General features: G+C 44.6%; 1 protein-coding gene across 2 annotated transcripts in view; it reads left to right on the top strand.

Annotated features, from left to right (window-relative positions):
• Nucleotides 1-2,591: 2,591 nt before the first annotated feature.
• mmut (methylmalonyl-CoA mutase) overlaps nt 2,592-20,367 on the top strand; it is a 42,307-nt gene continuing 24,531 nt past the window's right edge. Inside the window, exons 1-5 of one of the 2 annotated variants that reach the window (XM_033021339.1) lie at nt 2,592-3,080; nt 6,613-6,980; nt 12,877-13,034; nt 16,988-17,159; nt 18,549-18,797. In XM_033021339.1, the coding sequence (XP_032877230.1) occupies nt 2,708-3,080; nt 6,613-6,980; nt 12,877-13,034; nt 16,988-17,159; nt 18,549-18,797 (1,320 nt within the window). In that variant the 5' untranslated portion in view covers nt 2,592-2,707. The remainder of the gene's footprint in view (nt 3,081-6,612; nt 6,981-12,876; nt 13,035-16,987; nt 17,160-18,548; nt 18,798-20,367) is intronic. The other variant, XM_033021340.1, reaches the window with a different exon arrangement.

The following is a 20,367-nucleotide window of genomic DNA, read 5'->3' as shown; positions in this document are numbered from 1 at the left end:
TTAATATAAACATCCACCACAGCAGAATCCACATTCCTCACTGTGATGGAAGGTAATAAAGTTCAGTTATCTTCCTCCTTTGTTCACCCATGGGCAGGGCCTTTGAACCCTCCAATGTCCGAAGCCCTCTCGTCAGGATGATTGAAACTCCGGCGTCGGGACGGAATGGACCATGGAACTCCCGAGTCGGCCTCTTCTTACTGGAGACTGGCTTCACGGTGTTAAAGTCCACAGGCCCCGCAGTTGGAGCTCTCCATAATCCTCTGCAAAGGATCGCAGCTCCCATTGTTAAAGACCATGCCGGGCCGGTCTCCAGGAAAGGCCGCTAACTCCACGTTGTTAGGCAGCAGGGGAGGCGGAGATGCAAGACGGAGAAAAATCACATCTCCGTCGAGGTAAGTGACAGGAAAAAGTTGGTGGGTGTATAGAACGAGGTGCCAGAGGTGATAGTTGAGGTAGGGACTATTGCAATGTTTCAGAAACATTTAGACAAGTACATTGATAGACACAAATGCTGGAGTAACTCAGCAGGACAGGCAGCATCTCTGGAGTCAAGGAATGGGTGATGTGCTTTAGAAGGAACTGCAAATGCTGGAAAAATCGAATGTAAACAAAAAATGCTGGAGAAACTCAGCAGGTGAGGCAGCATCTATGGAGAGAAGGAATAGACAACGTTCGGGTCGAGACCATTCTTCAGACTGATGTGGGGGGAGGGCGAGAAAAAGAAAGGAAGTAGGTGGAGACAGTAGGACTCTGGGAGAACTGAGAAGGGGGAGGGCAAGGGGGGACAAAGCAAGGGCTATCTAAAATTAGAGAAGTCAATGTTCATACCGGTGGGGTGTAGAATACCCAAGCAAAATATGAGGTGCTGTTCCTCCAATTTGCGCTGGGCCTCACTCTGACAATGGAGGAGGCCCAAGACAGAAAGGTCATATTGGGAATGGAAGGGGGAGTTGAAATGCTGAGCCACCGGGAGATCAGGTAGGTTAAGACTGGCCCGCTGCAGACTGCAGGAGTACGTGCTGAGTGATGCACTGAAGCTTGGTGCAGCCAACGCCAAGGCTCGGTGGGGGAGGACCACAGTCTAGTGTCCTTCCCCTGCTGGACATGGGGGGCAGGGTGTGGTGGAGACGCCCCTCAAAATAAGGGAAGAGATTCCACACCAGTGGGTCACATGAGTGGCAAAGGGTGGGGGATAAATTTGTGAAATTTGAGCAATGTATGTAAACAGTATTGAATGTTTTGTATAGCCTCCGAAAATGTCGGATGAATTTTTCGCATGGTTCATGTATTGTATATATTTATTACGAGAATTAAGCCTATTTTGAAAATTTAAAAAAAGGGCTGAGCAGAGGTGTTCAGCGAAACGATCGCCGAGTCTGCGCTTGGAGACGTTTCGGGTTGTGACCCTTCTTCAGACTGAGTAGGATCTTTATTTAGGTATGTTACAATACTTACCTTCAGTGGCGCTGCAATTCTGCCACTGGCCGTGTGCGCGATTTTGGCGCGTTTGAGGGGGGGGGGGGGGTTAAAACGCGTTTTTTTTCTTACCTTGTCCTGGAATATATTTGGTTGGAGTGCAAGCTTTTGCTGAAGAATCGTTCCGACGGACGTTCTGTCTATTTTTTTTTTTTTAAATCACCCGACTCGTTCAGCGCTGGAGCAATTTTAACATCAGCTTCTAAAGCCGTCAACGCTGACAACGGGGACGGATTTCATGTAGGTGACAGGTAAAAGAAAGCGGTTTATTTTTATGTATAAAAGTGGTCCTTAAGATACCTTTAGTTCACATTTTAAGTTGCGAAACGGTGATTTAGTCCCCATACCAACCGGCAGTGTTTTTCATGCAGATATGGGTTACTAAATCACTGCAAACCGCAACGTTCCAAATGGTCGCGTTCCAGAAAAACCCACAGGCAAGTTGATTTAAATGGCCATTAATTTACAGGTATTAAACATTAAATTCCTTCCATTTGGCCTATAAATCCATGACAATATTTAAAAATTATGTTATATTGTGAATTCTTGTGTGAATGTTATTTGGACACTTAGGCTATTTAAAAATGTTAATTCTTAAGAAATTGATAGATAGTAATTGAATTTTGTAATTAGCTACAATTAGGTTAACTAATTATATGCTTTAATTTCAAGTCATCTAAGTAAGATTGTTTCATATTTGTTTCAGAACGCTTCAATCTATAATAACTGAAAATTTATTTTAGTTCTCTTAATTTTTAAGAAAGTTATGGCCATTTGACTGTACTCGATCACAGCTTTTGTCAATGGAAAAGCAATAGGGAACAAGATGCTAATTTCCGAGTATGAAAATGGCCATAACTTTTTTAATAATGAAGATATCAAAGTGAATTAGATGACAAATTAAACTTCTTTTTATGCTTTATCTGATGGGATAAATTGCAGACTTGATTTTTAAAATCTCAAAATTTTGTGACATTGCTACTTTATTGTTCACTTTAGGGTGCATATGTCAATGAATTACTTGACTCATGCAATAGCAATAGCAATGTGACTGACTCCAGCGGTCAGGGACCTTGTCCTTGACACTCAGTGCTCCCGCCCGCTAGTGGGCGGCATCGTGAGGAGGAGGAGGAGGTGGAGCGGCTTGGTGGGCGGCGCCATCACTCGGGCCCTCACCTCACCTTATCCCACCGGCTCGCAGCTCTGCCGCTCGTTACCCGTCACCGCCATGTTGCGGCCGCCGCTCCGTCCCCTCGGCAACTGCTTCAGGCTGCGGCCCAGCGCCGTGACAACCAGCGGGGAGGCGCTGTGCCGGCGGCGACAACACTCCTTGCACCCGGAGTGGGCCGCTCTGGCCGAGAAACAGCTGAAGGGGAAGAAAGCCGAGGATCTAATATGGAGAACGCCCGAAGGCATCGCCATAAAACCGCTTTATACCAAGCGGGACACGGAGGATCTTCCCGAAGAACTGCCGGGCGTGTGGCCCTACACCCGGGGCCCCTACCCCACCATGTACACCCACAGGCCCTGGACCATCCGGCAGTACGCGGGCTTCAGCACGGTGGAGGAGAGCAACAGGTTTTACCGGAATAACATCAAAGGTCAGCTGTCAATACCAGGGTCTCGACCCGAAACGTCACCTGTTCCTTTTCTCCAGAGATGCTGCCTGTCGCGCTGAGTTACTCCAGCGTTTTGTGTCTATCCTCGGAGTAAATGTTGCCACCTATTGCTGTCAGTTAGTTTAAAGGTACAGCATGGAAACAGGCCCCTCGGTCCACCGAGTGCTCCCGACCATCGATCGTCCTCACACTAGTTCTGAAAAAAAATACACAAAGTACTGGAGTAATTCGGGCCCTTCTTCAGAGACGTTACTTATCAGTGTTCTCCAGAGATGCTGCCTGACTCACTGAGTTATCCAGCATATTGTGTCTTCAAAAAAAATGAAAATAACATTATTTTAAATGTTTTTCTTCATAGCTGTTGCTTCAAATTCAGGGTTCGCACATTATTTGCAGTTATTGAGGGAAAGAGGTACTGCCTGACCTGCTGAGTTATTCCAGCATATTGGGTTTTTTTTGTTGTAAACTAGCATCTGCAGCTCCTTGTTTCCACATTATTTTCGATGTTATCCACTCCATACACGCAGGGGGGCAATTTACGGAGCCCACTTACAAATCTGCACATTATCCAGGAAACTGGCCCATCTAGAGGAAATCAGAAGGAGAAAATGTAAACTTCACACAGACAGCCACCCGAGGCCAGGATCCATCAGGGTCTCTGGTGCTGTGAGGTAGCAGCTACGTCAATGTGCAGTCCCTAAATTGTCAAGTAAATTGTCATGGGACGCAGAGTGGTTTTGGTGGTGGGGTTGCGGAGGAGGTGTGGGGCAGGCGAACAAATGCAACTTCATCGAAATATGACTTTAAAGGGCACACCCACTGGAAATATTGCACTCCTAATTTCCAAAGCTTTACAGTTTATTTTCACTTTCCATGGTTGCATCACCTGCAAGCAGTTTACTGCCCAAGACTATCATCCATGCCCATTATTACGCAAAAACAAAGTGTAATTTCATCTTTGATATAAACCAGCATCTGCAGTTCCTCGTTATTACATTTAATTTCATCTGTGCCTGCCAAATTAATCTGCCTAGCCATGGACACTTGCATGGGCCCCATCGATGCCTGCCTTTTTTCCGGTTACATTGAATAGTCCTTGTTTCTTGTATACTCTGGCACCAATGTCCAATTCGTTCTCTGCTATGTCGATGACAGCATCGGGACTGCCTCGTGCACTCGCGCAGAACTCATTGATATCATTAACTTCACCACTAACTTCCACCCTAGACCTAAATTCACCTGAACTATCTCTGGCACCTCTCTCCCCTTTCTTCATCTCTCTGTCCCCATCACAAGGGGGCAGACTGTCGACTGAAATCTATAAATCTGCTGACTCCCACAGTTATCTGAACTGCACTTCCTCCCACCCTACCTCTTGCAAAGAATTTATCACCTAGTCTCAATTCCTTCATCTGCTCCACTTGTGCTCTTTCCACCAAGGGCTACAGGAACTCCCATTTGCCAACCATCTTCAAAATCAGGTGTCATGAATATCCTTAACAGATTTGATATTTAGTCCCACTATTTACCTTTTAATTCAGTGATTCTTGATGTATGTCTGATGCATCCTTAGGTTCAACACACATACCCATAAAATATTCTGATTATTACTCCTTGCTGACATGGATAGACCTTGCCAAGCATAAGGATTATAGGACCTGTGTGCATAGAAGCAATACTAAGCAACACTAAATGTGTATAGGAAGGAACTGCAGGTGCTTGTTTAGACCAAAGATGGACACAAAATGCTGGAGTAACTCAGCGGGACTACCTGTTCCACTATACTATTTAGGATAGAAACAAAAAGCTGGAGTAACTCAGCGGGACAGGCACCATCTCTGGAGAGAAGAAATGGGTGACTTTTCTGGTTGAGACCCTTCTTCAGACTAACTACGTGTTCCCTACCTACACATGTTTTGCTTTATTCATAAAACTATTATGCTAAAGCTCTTTGAAAATCCAGTAATGTAATGAAAATATGTTATACTAACACAATGGACAATAACACAAAATATAGATAATTTAGATGTTCTTATGACATGATTGTGCAAAAAATAATGAATTTGATTATCTTGAGAGTGGATGTTTGTGGATTATGATACAGAGATCGGATTGTGGCTGCCGCCATGATTTTGCTCACAATCACAGCCGTTAGGAGGTTGCAGGGTGACCTGGCCAGTTTGAATGAGTGGGCAGATACGTGGCAGATGCAGTACAATATAGATAAATGTGAGGTTATCCACTTTGGTGGCAAAAACAAGGGGGCAGATTATTATTCAATGAGGTTAGGTTAGGCAAGGAGGAGGTGCAGCGAGACCTGGGCGTCCTTGTACACCAGTCACTGAAAGTTGGCGTGCAGTTACAGCAGGCAGTGAAGAAAGCTAATGGAATGTCGGCCTTCATAACAAGAGGATTTCAGTATAGCAGTAGAGAGGTTCTTCTGCAGTTGTATAGGGCTCTGGTAAGATCACATCTGGAGTATTGTGTACAGTTTTGGTCTCCTAATTTGAGGAAGGACATCCTTGTGATTGAGGCAGTGCAGCGTAGGTTCACGAGATTGATCCCTGGGATGGCGGGACTGTCATATGAGGAAAGATTGAAAAGACTAGGCTTGTATTCACTGAAGTTTAGAAGGATGAGGGGGTATCTTATAGAAACATATAAAATTATAAAAGGACTGGACAAGCTAGATGCAGGAAAAATGTTCCCAATGTTGGGCGAGTCCAGAACCAGGGGCCACAGTCTTAGAATCAAGGGGATGCCATTTAAGACTGAGGTGAGAAAAAACTTTTTCACCCAGAGAGTTGTGAATTTGTGGAATTCCCTGCCACAGAGGGCAGTGGAGGCCAAATCACTGGATGGATTTAAGAGAGTCAGATAGAGCTCTAGGGGCTGGTGTAATCAAGGGATATGGGGAGAAAGCAGGCACGGGTTATTGATTGGGGACGATCAGCCATGATCACAATGAATGGCGGTGCTGGCTCGAAGGGCCGAATGGCGGCCTCCTGCACCTATTTTCTATGTTTCTATCTATGTTTCTATGACATTGCGATCCGTGGCGTTGAAGGCGTTTTTAGTCGTGTTTAAGTTCTCTCCAGCGACGCAATGGTCCAGCAAATGTTTTATTTATTTTTAACGGTAAGGGAAGCGCGTATGATTTTTCTTCATCAGCTAGCAGCCCAAGGAAATCTCTCTCCGACAACCAATACAAACCTGCATTTTAATCCCCCCTCTCCCACCCAAAGCTTGTGGAATCGCAGAGCTGGAGCGCCGCTGATGGTAGATTTTGTAACAACGCTACTGTAAGATACACCACTGCAGCCAGAACTGGCACACAATATCATCAGCTATTGCAATGATATTTTCATTACTTTCCTATAGGACAATAACATTAAAATACAGTATTAATTAATTAATTAATTGATTGATTGATTAATTGTAGGGTTTTTTTGTTTAATATTATTCTCAATGTAGATGATCCTCTGACAAATTTAATTCACTTATTCTCTTAAAGCTGGTCAACAAGGACTTTCTGTGGCTTTTGACCTTCCTACTCACAGAGGTTATGACTCGGACAACCCCCGTGTTCGTGGAGATGTTGGAATGGCAGGGGTTGCAATAGACAGTGTGGAAGATATGAAGTTGCTGTTTGATGGAATTCCCTTGGAAAAGATGTCTGTTTCCATGACAATGAATGGTGCAGTGCTGCCAGTCTTGGCTATGTTCATTGTGACAGGACAAGAGCAAGGTGTACCTGAAGAAAAGTTAACTGGCACCATTCAGAATGATATACTGAAAGAATTCATGGTCAGGAACACTTTCATTTTTCCACCTGAACCTTCCATGAAGATTATAGCTGATATATTCCAGTATACTGCAAAAGTGAGTGTTTTTTGTTTGTATGGCATAAATATTTTATTTAAATAATGCTGCATAGGAATGTAATGAATCTTTTCCAAGTTTGTGTTCTTTACGTCTCACTGGCCCTGGGGAGGGTTGGAGTTGGAGTGTACGGGCAGGCGGGCGGGCTGGAGTCCAGCAGTGCCTATTGTAGCGGTTCTGGCAACAGCCGGCGTTCTGCTCTGTCTGCGGGGAGAAGGCGAGTGAGGGTGAAGGGGGGGAGAGAGGTGAAGGGGGGGGGGGGGTTGGAGCGGCCGTGCATGAGTCGAGCCGCGGGCAGAAGCGGGCGTCAGCAGCCGTTATGGTCGCTGGCCAGCAGGAGGCGACAAAATGAGTGAGTGGGGGGGGGGGGGTGTAGGATTTTATTAAAAAATGGGTACATAAAAAGAAAAAATGTTTGGAGTGCAAAATCGGATGTAAAAGTGAATGAGCTAGCGACATGGAAAAAAATGACAGAGTTTAATGACGGAGTGCTGGCGTAGCATGGAATCAAAGGCCGAATGTGGCACCCACAAACACACCCATGCAGAAACACACACACACACACACACACACACACACACACACACACACACACACACACACACACACAGCAACAGAGTTTTAATATATAACTAGACCAAGTGCAGACCCGTTGGGTCTGGTCCCCCAATGGTGTGATCCCCCAACCCAATATTCGTCCAATGGAACTGAAGCCGTTCCAAAATGTAAGATTCCAGCACTCCCCTGCCTCCCTCAGCAGTGGATTAAAAAAAAAATCAAATTGCACCTCCCCTGCCTGCTGCAGCAGTGAAAGGTTCAGAGTGTTCCTGTCTTGCAAGTTTGTTTCGAAGTGTGTTGGAAGCTGTTTCGAAGTGTGTTGGAAGCTGATAGGAAGGAGCAGCCGTCAACAAATCAAAAGGCAGAAAGTCAACGAATCAAAAGGCAGACAGGCAGCCGGACGGACGGATGTCGGACGGATGGGGCGAGAGTTTTATAGAATAACTAGACCAAGTGCAGACCCGTTGGGTCTGGTCCCCCAATGGTGTGATCCCCCAACCCAATATTCGTCCAATGGAACTGAAGCCGTTCCCAAATGTAAGATTCCAGCACTCCCCTGCCTCCCTCAGCAGTGGATTAAAAAAAAATCAAATTGCACCTCCCCTGCCTGCTGCAGCAGTGAAAGGTTCAGAGTGTTCCTGTCTTGCAAGTTTGTTTCGAAGTGTGTTGGAAGCTGTTTCGTAGTGTGTTGGAAGCTGATAGGAAGGAGCAGCCGGCAACAAATCAAAAGGCAGAAAGTCAACGAATCAAAAGGCAGACAGGCAGCCGGGCGGACGGATGTCGGACGGATGGGGCGAGAGTTTTATAGAATAACTAGACCAAGTGCAGACCCGTTGGGTCTGGTCCCCCAATGGTGTGATCCCCCAACCCAATATTCGTCCAATGGAACTGACGCCGTTCCCAAATGTAAGATTCCAGCACTCCCCTGCCTCCCTCAGCAGTGGATTAAAAAAAAATCAAATTGCACCTCCCCTGCCTGCTGCAGCAGTGAAAGGTTCAGAGTGTTCCTGTCTTGCAAGTTTGTTTCGAAGTGTGTTGGAAGCTGTTTCGAAGTGTGTTGGAAGCTGATAGGAAGGAGCAGCCGTCAACAAATCAAAAGGCAGAAAGTCAACGAATCAAAAGGCAGACAGGCAGCCGGACGGACGGATGTCGGACGGATGGGGCGATAGATAGATAGATAGACAGACAGACAGACAGACAGACAGACAGACAGACAGACAGCATCCGATCTGTGAATTAACTTAATAATTTAGTCTTTATTATCTCAACTTCTGTAAAATGTGCCAACTGCATTTTAAAATTCCCAATTGACTCAACCTCAACATTTCAGGAAGAGTGTTTCAGATTTCCATCCCACCATGTGAATTGTTCCCTGATATAAGAGCTGAATTGGGTAGTTCCAAACTTAAGATTGATGTCCCCTCATTAGGATCGTGCACACCTCTGGAAATGGTATCTGACTATATTTTAAGTGATTTTGATAATCTTAATGAGATTGTTCTTTCAATCTTCAATATTCGAAGATTTACAATCTGTGCAGCCTATACAACATACCTTCATAAATTAATATTCTTTCCCACAAATCATTTCAGAAAATCTAAATTTCATCTCTTTGAAGCAAATGTATATTCTTTGAAATGGGATGCCCAGAGCAAGGTTAAATGGAGCTAATGCAGTGCAGGTTTCTACTGTGTTTTGTGCTTTTCCAGAAGTCTAATTTCATTTTACAGCAAGTCACAAAGATGAGAATTTCCTCTTCCTAGAAATTCCTAGTCATAGAGAGTCATAGAGTGATACAGTGTGGAAACAGGCCATTCGGCCCAACCTGCCCACACCGGCCAACATGTCCCAGCTACACTAGTCCCACCTGCCTGCGCTTGGTCCATATCCCTCCAAACCTGTCCTATCCATGTACCTGTCTAACTGAGGTGAGCGGGGACCGGCAGTAGGGGCTGTCCGGTTCCGGCGGCCACTCGCAGCCACCCGAACTACTTCACTCCCCGGCCACAATGTGGTGGCTCCGTGCTCGGAGCGTCGCAAGTGGGTTACTGGCCCCGACCCCCTCCTTCACAACGCTCCTGCCCTCCCCGCAACTTTACCCCGGGCCAGACTCCCCAAACACTGTGAAAGGAGCTCTCCCCCCACCCCGGGAAATATGGTATTTAAAAACATAAAGCACCAAGACATGTACTTACCACATTATCGGTATACAAATTCCATTCGTCTCTCTTTGTTTCCTAAGATACTCTTAAATAATGACAATCCATATTTGAAAAACCTGCCAAGAAACTTGTGCTGCGCATGCTCAGTATGATGCTGCACATGCGCAGTACTGCAGAGGCAGAATTTCAGCTGCCTTCAGACCGGCTTGTCATTGACGGCTTCAAGCAGCGCTGACGGCACATGGGCTGCACAGACCTTCGCGTGTTACAAGTGCTGCGGTTGAAAGGCATGGAGAATTATGCCTACCTAAGAGATCGATCTCTTAGATAGGCATAAATCTCACGTGCCTTTACTATTTATATTTAATAATTACCATTTCATAATTTTAGTCGGGGTAGGCAGTACCTACCTTGCCTACCCTGACGGCACGTGCCTGATACATACACATATATATTTATTTATACACATATATATTTATATATACATACACAATTTCCATAGTATCGTGTGTGTAGGATGGAACTGCAGATGCTGATTTAAACTGAAGATAGACGCGAAAAGCTGGTGTAACTCTCAGGTCAGACAGAATCTCTGGACAAAAGGAAAATATTGGGTTGGGTCTGAAAAAGGTTCCTGCACACCTTTGGAATGTGGAAGGAAACAAGAGCACCTGGAGGAACCCCATGAGATTAAAGGGAAAAGGAGCAAACTCCATACAGACAGCACCCATATTCAGGATCAATTCCGGGTTTCGGCACTCTTAGGCAGCAACTTTATGGCCAATGTACTACCCCATAGTCTTGAACTGAATTAACACATACAGTAGCTGTAAAGGGCTTCATAGCGTGACTAAAGGGGCTGTCCCACTGCGGTGACCTAATATGCGAGTTTAGAAGAGTTTGCTCTCGACTCAAACTCGCAGCATGGTCGACACATGGTCCTAGGAGGTACTATGAGGTCACTGGAATTCTCCTTCATGCTCATGGGAAGTTCCCGCATACTCGCGGCCTCAAAATTGCGAGCATAAATTGGTCGGCATGGTTCTTTTGAACTCGTAGTGCGGTGGAGTGGGGTCACTATTTAGTTACAGGCAATTGAGGGCAGCCGTAGGCAATCTCCTTCGCTGACCGGGCATTTTAATTGGCTCATTGGAGTTTTCAAGACCAAGGAAAACCGACCAGTAGGTTAAATGCCCGCTAAACTTTATTAAACGTTTACTGACTTCTTAAAAGTGTCTCCACTCCTTCTTCCCCACTCTCTCCCCCTCTCTCCTCCCCCCCCCCCCCCCCCCCCTGTGTTTGATCCAGCTCTCGGTTTCATCGCTGACGGTCGATCCAGCTCGAGGTTTTTCAGGCGAGTGCCCTCGAGCTTGAAGGTCGAAGACACTCTTCTGAACTCGTGGATTAGATCGCCGCAGTGGGACAGCCCCGTTAGAAATTTAAGACTAAAAATGGATAGTTTCTTTTTTTTAGTAACCAATGTTATCAACGTATAATTTTTTGTGTGTTGAAAAACAAAATATAGTGGCACTGCTGGTAGGCTTGCTGCCTCGCACACCAGAGATCTGTGTTCGATCCAGTCCTCGGGCACTGTCTGCGTTGAATTTGCACATTCTCCCTGCAAGCGTGTGGGTTTCCTCCCACATCCCAAAGACGCATTGGATTTGTAGGTTAACTTGTGTCTGTAAAATTGCCCCTAATGTGTAGGGAGTGGGTGAGGAAAGTGGGATAACAGAACTTGTGTGAATGGGTGGTAGACAAAAAAGCTGGAGAAAATCAGCGGGTGAGGCAGCATCTATGGAGCGAAGGAATAGGCAACGTTTCAGGTCGAGACCCTTCTTCAGACTGATGCCGGGGGGCGGGAAAAAGAAAGGAAGAAGCGGAGACAGTAGGCTGTGGGAGAGCTGGTATGGGAGGGGAAGGAGGGTGAAAGCAAGGACTACCTGAAATTGGAGAAGCCAATGTTTATACCGCTGGGGTGTAAACTATCTGAGCGAAATATGAGGTGTTGTTCCTCCAATTTGCGGTGGGCCTCACTCTGGCCATGAGGGAGCCCAGGACAGAAAGGTCGGATTCGGAATGGGAAGGGGAGTTGAAGTGCTGAGCCACCAGGAGATCAGGTTGGTTATTGCGAACGGAGTGGAGGTGCTGTGCGAAGCGATCGCCAAGCCTGCGCTTGATCTCACCGAGGTTGCTCAAACGCTGAATAATCCAACCACATTTTTGTTTGGAAGTGGAAAGAAATAATAGAAATTGCATTCATTGCAATGTGTAAAAAGAGTTGAGATACTGTATTGTAATTTTGCTGCATGTCATTGTGGTATATATCATGTCTTGATTGGTGAATATGTTTCGTTTGTGACTTTATTTGAAGCAGAAATAATATGTGAATGCTTCATTGAGCATAATTCCGACTGGTAACTACGCACTTCGTCCGAGCACATTATCGCACGCGTCATGCAAACCTCCTAAACTGTCATTTGGCAACTTAAAAAGCTGCCTAGGTTGCCCGTTGGCATACCATCTTTTAACCTCTCACTTGCCTCTCTCCTTTGTGAGATCCCACACCCCTGCCAATCTAATTTAAACCCTCGCATAGCATTAGCAAACCTGCCCGCCAGGATGTTGGTACCCCTCCAGTCAATATTATTAAAGATTTGCTGACACCTGAATTAAAAAAATAAGACAGTTTAAAGTTTTGAATAGAAGTCATTGTAAACAAGGATTAAGATATGGGTTGGAATGAAATGTTTTGTAAACTGGCTGTTTGATTTATTAGAACCTGCATTTGGGTTTCAGTGATTGGTAGATGGACTGAGTAACAGAGGAAAAATAACTTAGAAAAATTTGATGTAGATGTTAATCACAAATGAGCCATTTTTTAAAAAGAATCTGGTGTCCAGTTGTGATATTATTTATACAGTTCATGCTCCATCTCAAATGACTGCTCTGGTGGGATAACAAAGCAGGGTAAACAAGTTTTTTAAGCTTCAAGTTTTTACATGAATGGTGCTGATTTAAAAAAAAAAAAGTGGTTAGATGGGTGAAGAATGAACCCCATGATAGACTCAAATAATAGACTAAATAGAGACTCAAATCTCAAATAGAGTCAAATAGAGACTACAGCACTGAGGCTGAATGTTTTTATTTTATAAGGTTGCTTTCTTTTTCTGCAGCATATGCCCCGATTTAACTCCATTTCGATCAGTGGATATCACATTCAAGAAGCTGGTGCTGGTGCTGTTTTGGAATTGGCTTACACAATAGCCAATGGTTTGGAGTATTGCAGGACTGGCATCCAAGTTGGACTTAACATCGATGAATTTGCACCACGGTAATATTTAATAAACCATTGTTAACTTAGAATTAAATGAAAATTACTTGTCTATTCTAAAGTTACTTGAAACATAGAAACATAGAAATTAGGTGCAGGAGTAGGCCATTCGGCCCTTCGAGCCTGCACCACCATTCAATATGATCATGGCTGATCATCCAACTCAGTATCCCGTACCTGCCTTCTCTCCATACCCTCTGATCCCCTTAGCCACAAGGGCCACATCTAACTCCCTCTTAAATATAGCCAATGAACTGGCCTCGACTACCCTCTGTGGCAGAGAGTTCCAGAGATTCACCACTCTCTGTGTGAAAAAAGTTCTTCTCATCTCGGTTTTAAAGGATTTCCCCCTTATCCTTAAGCTGTGACCCCTTGTCCTGAACTTTCCCAACATCGGGAGCAATTTTCCTGCATCTAGCCTGTCCAACCCCTTAAGAATTTTGTAAGTTTCTATAAGATCCCCTCTCAATCTCCTAAATTCTAGAGAGTATAAACCAATTCTATCCAGTCTTTCTTCATAAGACAGTCCTGACATCCCAGGAATCAGTCTGGTGAACCTTCTCTGCACTCCCTCTATGGCAATAATGTCCTTCCTCAGATTTGGAGACCAAAACTGTACGCAATACTCCAGGTGTGGTCTCACCAAGACCCTGTAAAACTGCAGTAGAACCTCCCTGCTCCTATACTCAAATCCTTTTGCTATGAAAGCTAACATACCATTCGCTTTCTTCACTGCCTGCTGCACCTGCATGCCTACTTTCAATGACTGGTGTACCATGACACCCAGGTCTCGCTGCATCTCCCCTTTTCCTAGTCGGCCACCATTTAGATAATAGTCTGCTTTCCTGTTTTTGCCACCAAAATGGATAACCTCACATTTATCCACATTATACTGCATCAGCCAAACATTTGCCCACTCACCCAGCCTATCCAAGTCACCTTGCAGTCTCCTAGCATCCTCCTCACAGCTAACCCTGCCCCCCAGCTTAGTGTCATCCGCAAACTTGGAGATATTGCCTTCAATTCCCTCATCCAGATCATTAATATATATTGTAAATAGCTGGGGTCCCAGCACTGAGCCTTGCGGTACCCCGCTAGTCACTGCCCGCCATTGTGAAAAGTGCTAACACCATATCTTTTGTAAATCATGCATTATGCCTCATGCAATTTAAGATATTTTAGTTTACTTTTATTTTCATAAGCATATATTCAGAAATTAGAAGAGTTGTAATCAGTGGGACCTTAGACCATTGTTATTGGTGCAGATTCTTGCAAAAAGTTGCCCAACTGTTAAATTCTCCCTTTGATTATAAATATTCAGTATTGAAGAAAAAATGTCATATATTGTATTTTCTGATGTTGCACCACTATTAAATCAATTAAATTGTTAATGCAAAATTAACATTTGGTGCTATTGTACAACAGGCAGCCCTTTGAATTCTATAATAGCCTGTTAGACGGTCCCTTCGTGTCAAAGATCACTTGTTTGCTCTCCAATTTGCTTGCTTCTGAATGATCAGTGTTGGTCATGTGGGAGCCCCAGACTCCACCACAGATGGAGCAGGAGATGCTTGTCAGGACTGACGGATGGGTGAAGTTGTACTCTCTTTCTGTTTATGTTCTCCCAGTGCTTGGACATGAGATTCATAATTGAATTGAATTGAATTTCCTTTATTGTCATTCAAACAAGTTTGAACGATATTTCATGCCATGCAGTCATGACAGAAAAAAAGCAACAAAACACACAATTAACACAATTTAACATAAACATCCATCACAGTGAATCTCCAGGCACCTCCTCACTATGATGGAAGGCAAAAAGTCTTATCTCTTCCTTGCCTGTTCTCCCGCTGTGTCGAGGCGATCGAGGCGCTCGATGTTGAAGCCCCCACCAGGTAATGGTAAATCCCGTGGCCGATTTTAAGCTCCGCGAAAGGGCCGGTTCAAACTCCGCGATTCAGGGCGGACGAAGCTGCCGTATCGGGAGCTCCCGAAAATCATTCTCCAATGTGTCATAGACCAATGGTTAACAGGAGTTAGTACCTATGTTGCAGTTTTTCAAGAAGACTTTGGTGATGGCATTGAATTGTTTACTCTGATCACCTGGCAATCTCTTCTTACAGCAAGGGGCGCTGTCCTGTGCACGACTACCCTGCCAGCAGTTGTCTGTCTTTTCACCGTTTTATTTTTATTTTTAGTTAGTTAAAGTGGGGGGGGTGGGGGAGGGGGAAACTGCCTTTCAGGGTCCCTACCTGGTCGGAGAGGCAGCTTTTCTCCGGGCTGCAGCTTCGACCCCTCCTCGCAGCCTACCAGTGGGCCTGGAGCGGCGTTTCCTGTCGCAGACCGCCCAGAACCTCGGCTTCGGCGGCGGCACAGCGCTGGAGCGCTATCGTGCAGCGGGCGATGCCTTGCCTGGGTCGCCGCGCTGGAGCTCCGGTGAGCTGAGACCGCCGGGAACAACATCGCGGAGCTGCGGGACTGTGGAGCGGCCAGCTGCGGGCGGCGGCGCCGAACTTTACACTGGGAGCCTGGGATCTCGCGACGAGATCGCCAGTTGTGGAGCTCCAACCGGCGCGGCCTTGTCGGCTTCGGAAGTCGCGGCCTCCAGTACGGAGGCGGCCGTTCCAGGGTTCCCATGCCGCTGTGCGGACTCTCCCGACGCCGGAGCACCACCACCCGGCAAGAATGGCCAGGAACATCGGGCCTCCGTAGAGGCAACTGTGGAGGCCTCAATAGGCCCGACTATGGGTGAACTGGGGTTGGGGACTGGACTTTGTGCCTTCCCTCATGGTGGGAGCCATTGTGGGGGGATGTTCTTTGTGTTTAAGACTCTCATTGGTGTTATGTCTGTATTCTTTTTTTGTGTGCTGCAAAATGGCAAAAAGCATTTCACTTCATTATACCTCGGTGTATGTGAATGTGACTAATAAAATACCTTTGATACCTTTGAAGGGCTTGGAATAGTATGTGATTCATAATTCTGGTGTTGGGCATGAGACTTGTGGCCTTCCAAACAGAGCAGACTGAAGATGGGTCCTGACCCGATGTTCTTCAGAGATGCTCTCTGCCTCAGAGGGCGGTGGAGGCCGGTTCTCTGGATACTTTCAAGACAGAGCTAGATAGGGCTCTTAAAGATAGCGGAGTCAGGGGATATGGGGAGAAGGCAGGAACGGGGTACTGATTGAGGATGATCAGCCAAGATCATATTGAATGGCGGTGCTGGCTCGAAGGGCCGAATTGCCTACTCCTGCACCTATTGTCTATTGCTGCCTGACCAGCTGAGTTACTCCGGCACTTTGTGACTTTAATTAGGACTTCATTTTGGGGTTGTTGGCTTTGGAGAGGATGCTGACTGGGTAATTTTTCCTTCTAGTTGTTTTTGGAGAATATTATTGAAAACACATCAAATTTCAATATGCATGCCATCCATATTCCAATTCACTGGCTGTTTAATTTAGTTTAGAGATGCAGGAAGCCCACTTTGGCCCACTGAGTAGGTGCCGACCAGCGATCCCTGCTCATTAACACTGTCTTACACACACTAGGGACAATTTACATATTTATACTACGCCAATTAATCTACAAACCTGTATGTCTTTGGAGTATGGGAGGAAACCGAAGATCTCATAGAAAACCCACGCGGTCACGGGGAAAAAGTGCAAACTCCATACCGACAGCACCCATAGTCGGGATCAAACCCGGGTCTCCAGCACTGCACGCGCTGTAACGCATCAACTCTACTACCACTGCGCAACCATGCCACCCTTCTGAAATGATGTGGTTTTTTTCCCCGGTCCTTGACTCAACAAATTTTACAGATTAATCATTGATTTGGTGATCTGTTCTATTTACAATAGCATGTTCAACAAAAATTATAGCATTTTAAGTAATTATTGGAGGCAGTTGTAAAGAGAATTATTTCAAAAAAATAATTTGTCATTTTTCTTTTGCAGGCTTTCTTTCTTCTGGGGAATTGGAATGAATTTTTACATGGAAATAGCAAAGCTGAGAGCAGCTAGACGGCTTTGGGCAAATTTAATAAAAGAAAAATTTAATTCTCAGAATCCAAAGTCTCTACTGCTGAGAGCGCATTGTCAGACCTCTGGTTGGTCCCTTACTGAGCAGGTAAGTGTGCATCTTGGAGGGTATTGCAGATCTGAACAATATGTTGAGACTAAACTTTCACTGTTGATTAGAACCCTATATTCCTTCCTTCTTTACAATGGAGAGTGTATTCTGGAGCTAAAATAAGACACCCCGCTGGAAATGTGTTGCAGGTCTGAGAGAATCTGGGTTGAAAGAGACATTTATTGTTTTAGTTACAAGTCCTTTTCTTGGAAAAAAGATCCGAGATTCTCTGAACAAATGTTTCAAAATTCTAAATTTTCAGTGGTTGACAAGATGAAATAGAAAAGAGAAACATCTATGGTCAGACAGAGTTTGTTTTGATATCCCATATACTGGATTTATCAAATTCACTGGCTTTTACCAGTTAGTGTAAATGTTGATATCATACCTTTACCAGAGTTGGGATTAGATCTGACCATAACTAAAAAAAACTTGGAATAAGGCCTTTATTGTTGATTATCAAGCCAGAGATTTAACAGTTCTTCGAATTGTACCCAGAAATATCTATTCTCCTTCTTGAACATGACTGGAGCTTTCAAGAATCAAAGGCAACGTTCCCTGTGTTTCACATATCTGAAAAACATTGGCAGTTCTAAACAGGGTTTGAACAGGACATAAATGCTCAAGTGTTAAATTGGTAACTTGGGAAAACAATGGTTGGTATCATCGTAAACTGACCTCAACACAATTCCAATAGTGATATCTCTTCACTCATCTCCAAAAAAAGCTGTGCAGTGTCTTATGAACCCTGAATTAATTTATTAGAAGCAGTATATTTGGGGACTCAAAAGTAGAAATATTCTCAAGCTCATGAATATCTCCTCACAATTCTGCCCAGAGTATTATTTTGCACTTTTAACATTTTAGTTAAAAGATACAGTGAGATACAGGTCTTTCAACCCATATGGAAGGAAACGAACATACGCGGTTACAGGGAGAACATGAAAATCCACACAGACAGCACCCGTAGTTGGAATCGAACCAGGGTCTCTTGCGCTGTGAGATAGCAGCTCTACCGTTGTGCCACAGTGTCACCTTAATAACATGTTTGTTAAAATGATGAAACTAGCAACTGCAGATATTGGTTTACAAAAACATGGGATGGTGGAGTAGGTCAAGCAGCATCTCTGGAGAATATGGATAGGTGCTTCTCTCAGGTCGAGACACTTCTTCAGACCGATTGTGGTTGGGAGAGGAAAGAAAGCTAGAACAGTGGAGTGATAGACAAAGCCTGACAAGTCATAGGTGGATACACACTAGGACCCAACCCAAAAGGTCGTCTATCCATGTTCTCCAGAGATGCTGCTTGGCCCTCTGACTTACTCCAGCACTTTGTGTCTTTAAAAAAAAAAAGTGTTTACTTGTTCATATCTGTTTCAATTTCAGGATCCACACAACAACATTATTCGCACGGCTATTGAGGGAATGGCAGCCGTGTTTGGAGGAACTCAGTCACTGCATACTAATTCTTTTGATGAGGCATTAGGTTTACCAACAGTACAAAGCTCTCGGATTGCCAGGAATACTCAGATCATCATCCAGGAGGAATCTGGTATCCCAAAAGTTGCAGATCCTTGGGCAGGTTCATTTATGATGGAGTCGCTAACTAATGATGTGCATGATGCTGCTCTAGAGGTCAGTTTAAGCACTGGTTGTCAGCAAACATATCAGTGAATTAAATGCGATATATGTTATATTTTGAAGTATGACATTTTTACAGGAAAATTATTGGGGTTATGGAGCACTAAAATAATGTGTTTTGACAATAACTTTCATAAGTAACAGTTTTAAAGTAGGAAATCTTCAGCTAAAGTTCTTACTAAGTATAAGTTCTTACAAAGTATAAGTACTGCTATAAGTACTGAACTATACTTCACAGAAGTAGCGCAGGTCAGCCAGCATCTGTGGAAAGAAAACAAAGCTTATGTTTCAGGTCAAGGACCTGTCATCAGAACTGTTAGAAGTAAAGCAATTTTCAAGAAGCAGAGAAAAGAGATCCAAAGAGCACACAAAGTAAGCTCAGAGGAAGGTAGAAGAGATTAATTGGCTGTTAGTTTTCAACATTAAGGGTGCATTAATTTTGCAACCCATGCCCCTTCCCCTCTTGCCACTCCCATCTATTCACCTTGGTCCTCTCAGAAAAATTTGCTTCAAAAAAGATTTTAAACATGTCTAATACCTCTCGTATCTGCCTGACGATGAATCCCGTTGCCTGTCAACATCCTCCAGAGATGCTGCCTGACCCGATGAGTTGTTCCAGCACTTTGTGTTCTACGTAAGTTTCCAGCTTCCAGTTCCTTGTATCTTTGCCTGTTATTTTCTCTTGAGACGTGAGAGATAGTGTGGGAACAGTTCCTTTGACCCACAGACCAGCGATCACCCCGTACACTAACACTATCCTACTTGCTAGGAACAATTTTACAACTTACCAAAGCCAATTAACTTACTATCTTACGTCTTTGGAGTCTGGGAGGAAACCTGAACACCCGGATAAAACCCACACGGTAACAGGGAGAATGTACTAACTCCATACAAACAACACGTGTAGTCAGGATCGAACATGGGTCTCTGGCACTGTAAAGCATCAACTCTACTGCTGCACCACTCTGCCACTCTTCCTGGATCAATAGACAATAGGTGCAGGAGTAGGCCATTCGGCCCTACGAGCCAGCATCGCCATTCAATGGCTGATCATCCACAATCAATACTTCTAAATGAAAAAATAACTCAGTGGAGTTTTTATGAAAGCCTGTGTTCTCGTTGGAACGTTTATAATTGTCCCTTGTTGAGCTCTGATTTAATTACTGGTCCTTCCCAACTTTAGAACGCCTGACTTCCACACTGCCCGTACATACAAACAAGATTTGGGAAACCAATGTTATGGATTTTCCTGCTTCTATAGGGATGCAGGCATCTTCTGCTGTGAGGGAACTCTTTAGTTTAGTTTATTGTCACATGTACTGAGGTACAGTGAAAAGCTTTTGTTGCGTGCTAACCAGTCAGCGGAAAGACAACATATGATGACCATTGAGCCATTCACAGTGTTCTGATACATGATAAGGGAATAATGTTTAGCGCAAGATAAAGCCAGTAAAGTTTGATCCAAAGATAGTCTGGGGGTCACCAATGGGGTAGATAGTAGTTCAGTACTGCTCTCTGGTTGTGGTAGGATGGTCACTTGCCAGATAACAGCTGGGAAGAGACT

Source organism: Amblyraja radiata, chromosome 5 (assembly GCF_010909765.2).
Source record: "Amblyraja radiata isolate CabotCenter1 chromosome 5, sAmbRad1.1.pri, whole genome shotgun sequence".
In the NCBI taxonomy this organism is placed as follows: Eukaryota; Metazoa; Chordata; class Chondrichthyes; order Rajiformes; family Rajidae; genus Amblyraja; species Amblyraja radiata.
Note: the sequence above shows the minus strand (reverse complement) of the source record. Positions and strands in the feature narration are given on the sequence as shown.